This window comes from Mobula hypostoma, chromosome 14 (genome assembly GCF_963921235.1).
Source record: "Mobula hypostoma chromosome 14, sMobHyp1.1, whole genome shotgun sequence".
Classification (NCBI taxonomy): domain Eukaryota; kingdom Metazoa; phylum Chordata; class Chondrichthyes; order Myliobatiformes; family Myliobatidae; genus Mobula; species Mobula hypostoma.
Window position 1 is genome coordinate 76,100,174 of NC_086110.1, and position 12,409 is coordinate 76,112,582.

At 49.4% G+C, this 12,409-nt stretch overlaps 1 protein-coding gene across 1 annotated transcript in view; it reads right to left on the reverse strand.

Annotated features, from left to right (window-relative positions):
- Window positions 1–5,221: 5,221 nt before the first annotated feature.
- Window positions 5,222–12,409, reverse strand: part of wtip (WT1 interacting protein) — a 49,674-nt gene continuing 42,486 nt past the window's right edge. Inside the window, exon 8 of the mRNA XM_063067256.1 lies at window positions 5,222–8,522. Within this exon, the coding sequence (XP_062923326.1) occupies window positions 8,370–8,522 (153 nt within the window). The 3' untranslated portion in view covers window positions 5,222–8,369. The remainder of the gene's footprint in view (window positions 8,523–12,409) is intronic.

Below are 12,409 nucleotides of genomic sequence, written 5' to 3' on the forward strand. Positions count from 1 at the left end.
CTGGTCTGGTTGTCTCTTCACTCTCCTGTTTCAAGCCAGCAATGTTCAAAAGCAGCATCATGTTTATCACTGTGCATTTTTGATTTGTTATTTTGTGACAGCAAGACATAAAAGTATATAAATGACAACAATGAATAAACAGTGCAGGAAAACCAACAAAACAACTTTCCTCCAAACCAAGGCATACAACACAGTACACATAACTCACACACAACTGTACACATGTATACCACCGAACGAAACAACTTTCCTGCAGACCAAGGGGATTGGAGTAAAAAAAAAGTACATATAAGTACATATAACTCAAGCCGAGAGGTAATGTTGCAGCTATATAGGACCCTGGTCAGACCCCACTTGGAGTACTGTGCTCAGTTCTGGTCACCTCACTATAGGAAGGATGTGGAAACAATAGAAAGGGTGCAGAGGAGATTTACAAGAATGTTGCCTGGATTGGGGAGCATGCCTTATGAGAATAGGTTGTCATCCGTGTATGCATCCCACCCTCCGTGCCCCTCTCATCTGTGTACCCTCATAGTTTTGTAAACTTCCGTTAAATCACCCCTCAATCTTCTACGTTCCAAGGAATAAAGTCCAAATCTATTCAACCTTTCTCTTTAACTCAGGTCCTCCAGACCTGGCAACATCCTTGTAAATTTTCTCTGTACTCTCTCAAACTTGCTTACATCTTTCCTGTAGGTAGGTGACCAAAACTGCACACAGTACTCCAGATTAAACCTCATACAACCTCAACATAACATCCCATCTCCCGTTGTCAATACTTTGATTTGTGAAGGCCAATGCACCAACAACTTTCTTTTCGACCCAGTCTACCTGTGACACCACTTTTGATTAATTATGCACCTGTATTCCCAGGCCCCCCTACGTTCACTGTGTAAGACCTACACTGGTCAGTCCTACTTGGTCTGCATTAAATTCCAGCTGGTCCAGATCCCGCTGCAAGCCAAGATAGTCTTCCTCATGTCCACTAAAACCTCCAATCTTGATGTCATCCGCAAATTTTCAGTTTACCATAATCATCATCCAGATTGTTGATACAGATGACAAACAACAATGGGACCCGGGACCCAGCACCGATCCCTGTGGCACTCCACCAGTCAGAGAGGCAAACCCTTACTACCACCCTCTGGCTTCTCTCACAAAGCCAATGTCTACTCCAATCTACTACCTCATCCTGAACGCCAAGCGACTGAACCTTGGCCAGCCTCCCATGCGGGACCTTGTCAAATGTCTTACCAGGTCCCTGCAGATAATATCCACTTTCTTGCCTTCGTCCACTTTCTTGGTAACTTCCTCGAAAACTCAAAGATTGGTTAGACATGACCTATCACACACGAAGCCTTAATCAGTCCATATTTATCCAAATATTTATATATCCGGTCCCTTTAGAATACCTTCCAATTACATTCCCACTGCTGACGTCAGGCTCACCGACCTACAATTTCCTGGCTTATTCTTAGAGGCTTTCTTAAACAATTGATCAACATTGGCTATCCTGCAGTCCTCAGGCACTAAGGATGATTTAAATATCTCGGCTGGGACCCTGCAATTTCTGCACTTGCCTCTGCAGTGCCCGAGGGAACACCCTGTCAGGCCCTGGGGATTTCTCCACCCTGATTTGCCTCAGGACAGCAAACACCTCCTCCTCTGTAATCTGTACCGGGTCCATGAAGTTGATGCCAGCTTGCCTTACTTCTACAGACTCTGTCTGTCTCCTGAGTAAATACAAATGCAAAAAAACATTTAAGATCTTCCCCCCTTTCTTTTGGCTTCGCGCATCGATGACCACATTATTTTTCACAATACCAACTTTGTTCCAGCAGAAGCGGGCCGGAAGGGGTGTCCAGTCTGGGGCAGCTCACTTACCGGACACGTAACTCGGGCTCCAAGCAACTGCTTGCGGCAGCGGCCACGGCCGCGCTCCGACACACCGCTTCAGCAGGCTGAGGGCAGCCGGAGGGCCTCGTACCTCTGCCATGCCCGACAGCCCGGCGGATTGGGCGGGTCAGATCCGACGGCCTGGAAGGCAGTTCTGGAACGTTCGCTGGGGATCGAAGGACATGGTTATCCACTGAACCAAGTCTTCCGGGGTCGACAGTGGAACTGTCCCAGTGCAACGGCTTGTTCACTTTGAAAACTTACATGCACTAGTTTCCTGCCCATTGTTGGACACGACGGACAACCAGCATCTGCAGAAGCCCTTGGGATCTCCTTCACCCCACAGCCACTCCACCAGCACGCTGTCGCATCTCTGCTGCAGCTTTACCAAACCTTGCTGCTAGGATATCAGTCCCCCTCCAGTTCAAGTGCAAAACGTCCCGTCTGTACCGGTCCCATCTTCCTTGGAAGAGCCCAATGATCCGAAAATCTAAAGCCCTCCCTCTCCATAGTCTCATGTTAAACTGTATCATCCTCCTAATTCCTCACTAACACGCGACAGGGTTAGCAATCCTGAGATCACATCCCTGGAGGTCCTGTCCTTTAACTTTGCACTTCACTCCCTGAACTCGGCAGAATCTTGTTAACCTTCCTGTCCGTGTTATTGGAACCGATGTGACCACCAAGTCCAGCTACTCACCCATCTTTCCATCTCCTGACGGTCACCCGGGACGGGACTTGACTGGGCCTCAGCCCGAAACGTCGATTGTTTATTCCTCTCCACAGTTGTTGCCTGACCTGCACTTTGTGTGAGTCAGTCTCAGTAACACAGGGAACCCCACTCCTGGGATCGCCCACCCTTCAGCACCAGCGCACCCACCTTCAAAGTTGAAAGAAAATTTATTATCAAAGTACATATATGTCACCAGATACAAACCTGCAATCCATTTTCTTGAGGACATACTCAATAAATCCACAATGAATAACAACAATTATTTGTTATTAGACCGCACCAACATGGGCGTTTAACCAGTGTACAAAAGACAACAAACCGCAAATACAAAAATAAAGAAACAATAATAAATAAATGAACAATAAACATCGAGGACTTTCGAGGAGAGTGAAGACTTTCCAGGCGCAGATCGAAGACTAATGGATGCCTTAATATTAATAAACATCGAGAACATGAGATGAAGAGTCTTTGAAAGGGAGTCCATAGGTTGTGCAGACAATTCAGCGTTGGGGTGAGTGAAGTTGAATGAAGAGTCTGATGGTTGAGGGTTAATAATTCTTCCTGAACCCGGTGGTGTGGGTCCTGAGGCTCCTGTACCTCCTTCCTGATGGTTGAGGGGTACTAACTGTTCCTGAACCTGGTGGTGCGGGTCCTGAGGCTCCTGTACCTCCTTCCTGATGGTTGAGGGGTACTAACTGTTCCTGAATCTGGTGGTGTGGGTCCTGAGGCTCCTGTACCTCCTTCCTGATGGTTGAGGGGTACTAACTGTTCCTGAACCTGGTGGTGCGGGTCCTGAGGCTCCTGTACCTCCTTCCTGATGGTTGAGGGGTACTAACTGTTCCTGAACCTGGTGGTGCGGGTCCTGAGGCTCCTGTACCTCCTTCCTGATGGTTGAGGGGTACTAACTGTTCCTGAATCTGGTGGTGTGGGTCCTGAGGCTCCTGTACCTCCTTCCTGAAGGCAGCAGCGAGAAGAGAGCACGACCCGGATGCTGGGGGTCCCTGATGATGGATGCTGCTTTCCTGCGACAGCACTCCACGCTGAGTGGTGGGGCGGGTTTTACCCGATGGATTGGGCCACATCCACTACTGTGTGTTAAGATTTTCTGTTCCAGGGCTTTGGTCTTTCCGTACCAGAATAAGCTTCATTCTGGGGCAACTCCGTCGGCCCCCTCCTCGCCTCTCGGTTTGGAGGGGCCGACTGCAGCCGCCGTCTCCGGATCCGGATTAGCGCAGTGCTGCCCCCGTGTGTGCGATCGGTGACACTGCTGTGCATGCCTTTGAAATAGCGAGAGGAGAGCGACGACATTGCAGGGCGGGGACCGGTTCGAAACCGCAACGAGGAGGAAATCTGCAGAGCTGGAAATCCCAGCAACACACACAAACGTGCCAGACAGCATCTATAGAAAAGAGTACAGTCGACGTTTCGGGCCGAGATCCTTCAGCAAGACTGGAAAAAAAAAGACGAGCAGTCAAAGAAAGGAAGTGGGGGGGGGGGAGAGAGGGGTGGAAAAACCACAACGTGACAGGTGAATGGTGGGGGGGGGGATTGAGGTAAAGAGCTGAGAAGTGGATTGGTGAAAATGATACAGGTCTGGAGAAAAGGAAATCTGATAGGAGAGAGCAGAGGCCATGGAAGAAAGAAAAGGGAGAGGAGCAAAAGAGGGAGATGAGGAGATAAGGTGATTGAGAGAATAAGGAATGGGGAATGCTGACGATGACGGGGAGGGGGGGGGAAATTACCTTAAGTTCAAGAAATGGATGTTCATGGCATTAGATCGGAGGCTATGCAGAAGGAATATAACGTGTTGCTCCTCCAACCTGAACGTAGCCTCATCACCATAGTAGAGGAGGCCATGGAGTCACATGTCAGAATGGGAATGGGAAGTGTTATTAAAAGGGAGGGTGGCCACTGGGAGATCTCTTTTTTTGGCAGTCTCGTTGGGGTAAGTTTTATTTGAGTCAATAAAAAAAAAAGCAAAGTGGCTATTGTTCAAGTGGACTAGGGTTAGAGAGGGAGGCTTTGGCTCAACAGGCTTCATCGAGACAGGTGGTTCAGAACCAGACTTGGGTTTAATATCACTGGCCTATGTCGTGACATTTGTTGTTATGCAACAGCAATACAAAACACAAAATAGAGAAAAAAAACCTGTGAATTACAGTACAGTAGCTAAATTAAGTATGCAAAAATAGAAATTAAAAAGTACAGTACTGATGTAGTGTTCATGGCTTCAATGTCCATGCAGAAATCGGATGGCAAGGGAAGAAGCTGTTCCTAAATTGTTGGGTGTCTTCAGACTCCTGTACCTCCTCACTAATGTTAACAGGGAATGTCCTTAGTGATAGAAACCACCTTTTTGAGGATTGCTCCTTGAAGATGCCCTGGATGCTACAGAGGCTAGTGCCCATGATGGAGCTAACTTACAACTCTCTGCAACTTATTTCGTTCCTGTTCCTGTGTAGTAGCTTCAGCTCTCCACCCCCCCCCCCCACCCCATGCCAGGCAGTACAAAATACAAAATACCCAGTTAAAATGCTCTCTGGGATACAGCTGTAGAAATTTGCAAGTGCCTTTGATAACATACCAGATCTCCTTAAACTCCTAATGAAATATAGCCGCTGTCTTGCCTTCCTTGTAGCTGCATCGATACGTTGGGTCCAGGTTAGGTCCTCAGAGATACTGACACCCAGGAACTTGAAATTGCTCACTCTCTCCACTTCTGATCCGCAATCATATCTTCGGTCTTACTGACATTGAGTGAAGTTGTTGCAGTGACACCACTCAATGAGATGGTATCTCTCACTCCTGAAGTTTAACCCAGATAAACAGGTGAGGTGTTGCATCTTGGTAGGGTAAAAGTAAAGAGACAATACACGGTTAAGGACAAAACCCTTAACAGTATTGCTGAGTAGAGAGAACTTGGGGTCCAAGTTCATAGCTCTCTGAAAGTGGTAACACAAGTTGATAGGGTGGTTTACGGCTTACGGCATTCTTGCGCTTATTAGTCCAGGCACTGAGTTCAAAGGTCTGGAGGTTATGTTGCAACTTTATAAAACTCTAGTTGGGCCACAAGTGGAGTATTGCGTGCAGTTCCGGTCTCCCCACAATACCAGATCAAGTACAGCCTCTCCTCTAGTTGGCACATTGCATCAGGAAACCTTCCTAAACACACCTAACAAACTCCACCCCATCTAAACCCCTTGCTCTAGGAAGATGCCAGTCAATATTAGTACAGTTAAAATCACCCATCACAACCCCTTTTTCCAACCTGGTGGTCCTGGTGTGGATGCTACATCGCCTCCTCCTCCTCCCTGACGGAGGAAGACAAAACAGTTCTTCAGCAGTGTGGGTGGGATCGTTCACGATGTTACTGGCCCTTTTCCAGCACCTTTCTCTAAACATTCCCTTGATGGCCGGTAAGTGGAGGTCGGCAATGCGTCGACAAAGAAAAACTAGTAAAACTGACGAAGTAGCAAAGACAAGGTCAGAGTTAACTTACAAAAAAAAACTTTATTTTTGGAAAAAAGGCAGATTATATCTAAGGTTAAGTGACCTTCAACATTTACAGGTTTAATAATTTAGGTTGATATTATGTGGCTTTACTTTTAAGATAAATAACTCTACATCTCCCGTCTCAGTCCCACAGCAATCCCCAACACCAGCTGGGGGGTGGTTTCTGGGCTGGAGAAAAGAACAGCCCAGTTCTGGGCAAAACTTCACCTCAGCATTCCTCCGTTCTGTGCCAACTCCTGCTGGCTCTGTGCTGGAGCTGCGCAGAATCCTGGAGGGTGGAGTGGTTTGCAAGAATCCAGCCAATGCATGGAAGCAGGAGGCTGGACCTTGCCTGCAGAGACAGGCGAGGAGCATCCATGGCTGGGTTGTAGAGGATGAAGGAATCCCACAGAGGGCAGAACCAGCAATGGCAGGAGGCCATCTTGTCACGGGGAAAGGAGCAAGAACTTTGCACTGTCCCGCTGCCAAACACCACATCTGGGCAGGCAGCCCATGTGGCCAGAAGGCCTGAGGGATGTTTACCGCTGCCCTCCCAGCCAGGTCGGTGAGTCCCGGGGTCGGAGGTCAGTTTGAGTCTGGTGTCAATGTCTGAAGGTCAGAGTCCCAAAGTCCTGGTGTAGTTCAGAGGCCTGAAAGCGGCGAGTCTGAGGGTCCAGTGACAAGAGGAGTCAACCTGTCCTGGGGTTGGACAAGGGCTCGTTCTATTTTTGTTGGTGTTGGTGGGCCAAAACACGGTTCCTGCCAGAATGTCCGGTTACACTTCCTCGGTCTGCGTTGGTCATTAACGCAATCCACGGTATATTTCGATGTACGTGTAACAAATAAAACGGAATTGGAATCATTTCACACCACATCAGCCACTGGTGACTCCGCCACGGATGGTCCCAAGCACGGCTGTGAAAGTTGGAGCAACCCCATCCCATAAAAACCCACAGCAACAGAGGCTCCAAAGACCCCATCCCATGGAGAGGAAGGATGGGCTACACCTGGGGACAAGGTGAAAGCCTGGCCCAGGAGAGCTGCTGTCTGGGGCCTTTGCCCCAGCTGGGGTGATGAGCTTAAGAAAAATAAAAGTGATAATGCAACAATTCTGAGCAGGTTCAGGGTCCGGGATCAAAGCGACAGGAAGAGCAGTCAGTGGGCAGCAGGGCTGGGGGAGGAGGGAGGATGGGGCTGGCGGGTGACAGGGGACAGTTGAGGAGAAAGGGAGAATAAATAAAAGTGCCTGGAGGTTTGAGACTTCCAGCAGGAGTGGGTGTGACCATTTCCCAACAGCTCTCAACCTCCCATCCAATGACTGATTGTGGGCACATACTGAATCCTCAGTGACTGGGAATAACATTCCTGTTGGTAACAGGCTTTGCTCCTCTGGAAAACGGAGAACGATCACAAAGTCAACCCAGCAACGAGACACAACAGAATACAGAACAGTATGGCACAGTACACTGCCTTCAGCCCACCATGGTGCTATGGTGGGGACTGGTGCAGGAGACAGGGTTAATGAGCTGGGAGCCCGCATCCAATGATCGGTACAGAAAATATACCAAATCATCCAATTAGAAAATTAAAACGTACACTTTAAAAAAACTATTACAAAATTATGAAGTTGGGCCCACTGTACAATACCACTGATGAGCAGTTTTATATAAAACAATTGTGATTGCTTGCATAGTCTGTGTGTGTAGTGACCTGTACAGCAAGGGTTAATCAGACCGTAGCCAGAACATTGATAAGTGCAGAGGCTCCCCACAGCAGTGGCTGCGTTCCGGTTCCCAGCTTTGCAGAACAAACACAGAAGGCCCAGTTCGAGTCTCTCCCTGATACCCACCCTCTCGGGGGAGGGGGACAACCAGGGCTTTGGTCACTCAGGAGGTGTGGGATTACGCAGGCCCTCGGTCAGGAATCTGCAACCCGGTTACTGAGAGCTGAGAACACGGCGAAGCCGCATCGAGCTGTTGCTCAGCAGGCCCCCCAGCGAGCAGGAACACTGACTGGCGGACATCCCACCAGAGGGAAGCCGCTGTCTGGCCGACATCCCGCTGCAGGGGATCTCAAAGGCCAGATTACCACAGTGCCAGATGCTGTAAATCGTCCAAGGTCTGTCTGTCAACCCGGGCTTGGTACTGTGCTCCTCGGTGATGAAGGTGCTCGGGCGTGGTTGCAACAGCAAGGCCAACCCAGAGGAGCGTCCTTTCTGGTCAGCATGGGGGAGGTTTGCAGACTCCAGTTACAGCTCGGTAACATGCAGCTGGTAGTTGGGCGCTGAATGTGCGGGTAGGGGGACGTTAATCCGGCGGATGTGACAACTGTGGCACAGAAGATGCCCCTCCAGGGGGTAACAGCGGCGGGTTTCCTCGTCGTTCAGCTGGAGGCCACAGTCCTGGGGAGAGAGACAACAAAGAGGTTATGTATTTACAGCCTTTCACTCAACGAGCTGCATTGCCCAGCATCCCACCAGGCTAAGCCTAGCCTAGTCACAGGGCAACTTACAGCGACCAGTTACTCCACCAATTAGCTTCACTTTCCACTGTGGAAGAAACCGCAGCACCCAGAGGAGACTCACATTCTGACAGGAAGGACGAGAAACTTCTTACAGATGGACTGAACCCTGACATCCCCAGCTGTAACAGCATTGCCCTAACAGCTACACAACTGTGGCACCCCAAAAATACTGCACTGCCTACCGATGCCCGCAATAATCCCATTTCTACTCTCCCTAACTTAGTCATGCTCTCAACACCTCCCCATCAACAAAGAGTCGACCCTTCATCCACACACTCATGTGATGATACACAGAAACGGATTACCTCATTAACCCCTTCCACACATTGTTGGGATCCACGAGGTCACAGGGAGAAGACAGACACACACACACCGGCACAGACCCATAACATCTGAACTGAGTGTGATACCAAATTGAACAGTATTCCTCCCATCCCTGTCCCCAGTCTGTGTCCGTCCATTCCCTATACATAGATGCACGTACCCGACAGCCTCTATTTATCTGTCTGCACCAACATCCCTGACAGCATATTTCAGGCATCCACAGCTCTGTAAAACAAACCTTGCCAAATCATCTCCAAAATATCCCCTCTCACTATAAATGCATGTCCTGCAGTATTTGACATTTCTTTACTGAGGAAAAAAGAAAACTGTCTGCTCTATCTGTGCCTCTCACAATCTTATAAACTTGTATCAGATCTCCCCTCAGCCTCCAGTGCTCCAGATAAAACAACCCAAGTTTATCCAGCCTCTTGTGATAGCACATGCCCTCTAAACCAGGCAGCATCCTGATAACACACACAAAATGCTGATGAACACAGCAGGCCAGACAGCGTCTATAGGAAGAGGTACAGTTGACGTTTCGAGCCGAGACCCTTCATCACCCTCAACATCCTTTCCATAATGGGGTGACCACAACTGTGTGCAATACCTCAGATGTGACCCAACTGTTTTTTTGTAAAGCTGCAATGTAACTTCCTGACTTTTGGACTGGATACCTTGATTGGACAGGGCATGAAAGGTTACGGGGAGAAAGCTGGGGAGCGGGCCGAGGAGGATCAGCCATGATTGAATTGCGGAGGAGACTCGCTGGGCCAACTGGCCCAATTCTGCAACTATACCTCATGGTCTAAAAAAGGCAAGCATGTCACAAGACATGGGAGCAGAATTAGGCCATTCAGTCCATTGTGCTATTCCAGCATGGCTTATTTATTACCCTTCTCAGCCCCATTCTCCTGCCTTCTCCCTGTACCCTTTGACACCCTGACTGATCAAGAAACTATCAACCTATCAATCACTTGGCCTCCATAGCCATCCGTGACAATCAGTTCCACAGATTTAACACCCTTTGGCTAAAAAAATTCCTCCTCATCTCTGTTCTAATTGGAGTCCCTCTATTGAGGCTGTGCCCTCTGATCCTAGACTCCCCACCATAGGAAACATCCTCTCCTCGTCCCTCTACTATGAGGCTGTGTCCTCTGACCTTAAGACTCTCCACTGCAGGAAACATCCTCTCCTCATCCCTCTACTCTGAGGCCGTGCCCTGTGGTCCTAGACTCCCCTTCTAGAGAACCATTCTGACATTAGCCTACTCATCTGGCATGTGCCTCCAAGTACTCTTAAACCTCATCCTTAATAATGAACTCCAACATCTTCCCAACCACTGAAGTCAGGCTAACTAGCATACAATTTCCTTTCTTCTGCTCCCTCCCTTCTTGAAGGGTGGAGTGATGGTGAATTAAATCCACAGATTCACTACTCCAAGCTAAAGGAATTTCATTTCTTTATGTTGAGGAATGAACATTCCTCTATCATGACGCCGTGCCCTTTGGTGCTAAACTCCACAAAAGAAAGCATCCTCTTCACATCCACTCCGTCTAGGTCATTCAATATTTAATAGCTTTTAATGAATCCCTCCCTCATCTTCTGAGCTAAGGTGACCACCCCGTGTAGCCACTTTCGGGAAGCTTGGACCATTCTACTCATCACTGCTCCTGCAGGTCCTGCCATTAACAGCATTCTTCCCCTTATATTTGGTCTCCCGAAGAACACCCTGGCTGGTCTCCATAGGGAGAGAGATGCTGGGTGGGTGGGAGGAGAGAGGAAAGGTAAAATCAGTAGTCGTAGAGCACTATGGCACAGTGCCGAACCATTAACCTGCCTAATCCCATTGACCTGCACATGGACCATGGTGCTCTCAAACACCATTGACTTGTACATGGACCATGGTGCTCTCACATCCCATTGACCTGCACATGGACCATGGTGCTCTCAAACCCCATTGACCTGCACATGGACCATGGTGCTCTCAAACCCCATTGACCTGCACGTGGACCATGGTGCTCTCAAAAACCATTGACCTGCACATGGACCATGGTGCTCTCAAACCCCATTGACCTGCACATGGACCATGGTGCTCTCAAACCCCATTGACCTGCACATGGACCATGGTGCTCTCACATCCCACTGACCTGCACATGGACCATGGTGCTCTCACATCCCACTGACCTGCACATGGACCATGGTGCTCTCACATCCCATTGACCTGCACATGGACCATGGTGCTCTCAAACACCATTGACCTGCACATGGACCATGGTGCTCTCAAACACCATTGACCTGCACATGGACCATGGTGCTCTCAAACCCCATTGACCTGCACATGGACCATGGTGCTCTCAAACACCATTGACCTGCACATGGACCATGGTGCTCTCAAACACCATTGACCTGCACATGGACCATGGTGCTCTCACATCCCATTGACCTGCACATGGACCATGGTGCTCTCCAACACCATTGACCTGCACATGGACCATGGTGCTCTCCAACACCATTGACCTGCACATGGACCATGGTGCTCTCACATCCCATTGACCTGCACATGGACCATGGTGCTCTCAAACACCATTGACCTGCACATGGACCATGGTGCTCTCAAACACCATTGACCTGCACATGGACCATGGTGCTCTCAAACACCATTGACCTGCACATGGACCATGGTGCTCTCACATCCCATTGACCTGCACATGGACCATGGTGCTCTCCAACACCATTGACCTGCACATGGACCATGGTGCTCTCAAACACCATTGACCCGCACATGGACCATGGTGCTCTCAAACACCATTGACCTGCACATGGACCATGGTGCTCTCAAACCCCATTGACCTGCACATGGACCATGGTGCTCTCACATCCCATTGACCTGCACATGGACCATGGTGCTCTCACATCCCATTGACCTGCACATGGACCATGGTGCTCTCAAACACCATTGACCTGCACATGGACCATGGTGCTCTCAAACACCATTGACCTGCACGTGGACCATGGTGCTCTCAAACACCATTGACCTGCACGTGGACCATGGTGCTCTCAAACCCCATTGATCTGCACGTGGACCATGGTGCTCTCAAACCCCATTGACCTGCACGTGGACCATGATGCTCTCAAACCCCATTGACCTGTACGTGGACCATGGTGCTCTCAAAAACCATTGACCTGCACGTGGACCATGGTGCTCTCAAACCCCATTGACCTGCACATGGACCATGGTGCTCTCAAACCCCATTGACCTGCACATGGACCATGGTGCTCTCACATCCCACTGACCTGCACATGGACCATGGTGCTCTCACATCCCACTGACCTGCACATGGACCATGGTGCTCTCACATCCCATTGACCTGCACATGGACCATGGTGCTCTCAAACACCATTGACCTGCACATGGACCATGGTGCTCTCAAACACCATTGA